At 36.3% G+C, this 2,212-nt stretch overlaps 1 protein-coding gene across 1 annotated transcript in view; it reads left to right on the top strand.

Moving 5' to 3' along the window:
• The window catches only part of Meiob (meiosis specific with OB domains), a 27,713-nt gene that overhangs the window by 13,647 nt on the left and 11,854 nt on the right, over window positions 1-2,212 (top strand). Inside the window, exons 6-8 of the mRNA XM_005349142.3 lie at window positions 299-399; window positions 1,335-1,387; window positions 1,475-1,570. Coding sequence (XP_005349199.1) covers window positions 299-399; window positions 1,335-1,387; window positions 1,475-1,570 — 250 coding nt within the window. The remainder of the gene's footprint in view (window positions 1-298; window positions 400-1,334; window positions 1,388-1,474; window positions 1,571-2,212) is intronic.

Raw genomic sequence — 2,212 nt, 5'->3', positions numbered from 1 at the left:
CCTGCCTCTGCCTCCTGAGTGCTGGGATTAAAGGCGTGTGCCACCACCGCCCTGCCAACAAATAGTTTTTATTTGTCTCACGTTTGAGCACATATGTCTGTATTCTCTCTTCAAAGTGTTCAAATTTACAAGTTCAGCTAAGTACACCTAGTTTAGGCACAAAGTACATGTAGACAATTTATTAATGATCCTTTCCTTGTTAATATTTAGAATTTCATGGTCAAAAGGAAACTATTTGATTATATTTAAGTACCTCTATATATGTAGAGAGGAATAATAATTTCCTTCAATTTCTAAGGTTGGAGAGCCAAAATACTTTACAACTTCAGACCGAAGAAAAGGCCAGAGGTGTGAAGTTAAACTCTTTGATGAAACAGAACCTTCTTTCACAATGACATGGTAATCTCCCTTATCTGTCCCTGTGATAGCCTGCTCTTATTACTGAGACAGAAAACTTTTATTTTATGAACAAATGTTGTATCAAGAGGTATCATAATAAGTGATAAGCAACGTTTGAAAAAAACTTTCTTTCTTGAAGGCTGAGATTTTTCCGTATGCAACCTTAGATGGCATAGAATAACTTAGAGGTACTCCACTGTTACAAATTTTATTATTCTGCTTCATAACAAATAGTTTTTTATTGGGGTCCACTGATGAGGAACAAATCAACCTTTTTGAGATTCACTGGTACCCTAGATAATAGGCTATACTCTAAAGTCCTTCCTAATATCTCTGCCTGCAAGCACCATTACCTATCAAGTCCCCTGAACTATGTATCCATTTGGGAGACACAACTGTAACGGTTAGAAGGCCCAACTTTGAAGATTTTTAGATCTTGAATCCTTCAGTTCTAAGTAACCAAGTGCTGGGCAATTAAAGGACTTGTGGAGTAGATGTTAAAGATTAGTATATGCTGAAAACCAACTTTTTGCATAGGTGTTAAGTATGTCTTGGGCCTTGGGGATGACTTGGCCAGTAAAGATACTTTCCCAGCAAACCTGGCAACCCAAGTTTGATCTCCAGAGTCCACATAAAGGTGGAAGGAGAAAACAGACTCCATGAGGTTGTCCTCTGACCTCCATGTGTATGTTGTAGCTTGAGTGCACACATGTGAGTGTGCGTGTGTACACAAATATACATAGTAGTAATAGATTAGAAAATTTAAAGTACGAAGTCTTAACCTCTTTGGTTACCTGGAAATTGCTAACCCCAGTCACTAAGACAGTTTTTGTTTTTTTCTGTTGGGAGGTTCTTTTAAAGGGGGATGTTAATACATCACAGCCAGATTTTTCTAATGTATTCACTTTGTTTCACTTCCTTTTAAACAAATGCAGTTGGGATAATGAATCCATTCTACTTGCACAGAGCTGGATGGCACGAGAAACAGGTCTTTTAATTTTATGATTGTGTTGAAAATATTTATTATTTTCATCCCTCATATATTAACTTTAAAAATGACTTCTCTCCAAAACAGTAATATTTGCCTCAGATGTAAGAATAAATTTTAACAAATTTCAGAATTGCATGGCAGCCACAGTAATCTCAAAAACCATTATCACAACTAATCCAGGTAAAATACTTTCTGTTTTTCATTCTTTTGGAAGTGATCATGAACATATGCCAATATTTGTACAATGCATTTAAGAATCAAACTGCAGGTTACATTTTACTGAAGAAAGCTGAGGAATGTTGCGGTAGGGGAGACATATCCCTAGCGATTTTCTCTAACTAGGTCCCACCTCCTGATATTTATTTAGCAATTAATTCGACAATAGATGAATGTATTGATGAGGTCAGGGCTCTAGGAATTAACCACCTCTTAATAATGTCACTATCAAAAAAGAACAAAAAAAAGAAAAAATAATAATCTTGGGACTAATCCTGCAACAAATGAGGCTTTGGGGTCATTTTATACCCAAATCATGACACAGTATTCACATTTTTGTGGTAAAAACACAAAATACATTATTAGTGTTCTTTAGGAATGCAGCCTGAGGAATGTACTCCTGAGTTTGCTTCCCAGCACCCCTACATCAGGCAGCTCACAAACACCTGCAACTCCAAGGGGATGTTACACTCTCTTCTGACCTCTGTGGGCACCTACACACATATGCTATATCCTGTACAGACACATATATGTACATATAATTAAACATCTTATTGTTATTTTTTTTTTGTTTTTTTTTGTTTTTGAGACAGGGTTTCTCTGTGG

The sequence above is a fragment of the Microtus ochrogaster genome, chromosome 7, assembly GCF_000317375.1.
Source record: "Microtus ochrogaster isolate Prairie Vole_2 chromosome 7, MicOch1.0, whole genome shotgun sequence".
Taxonomy (NCBI): domain Eukaryota; kingdom Metazoa; phylum Chordata; class Mammalia; order Rodentia; family Cricetidae; genus Microtus; species Microtus ochrogaster.
Note: the sequence above shows the minus strand (reverse complement) of the source record. Positions and strands in the feature narration are given on the sequence as shown.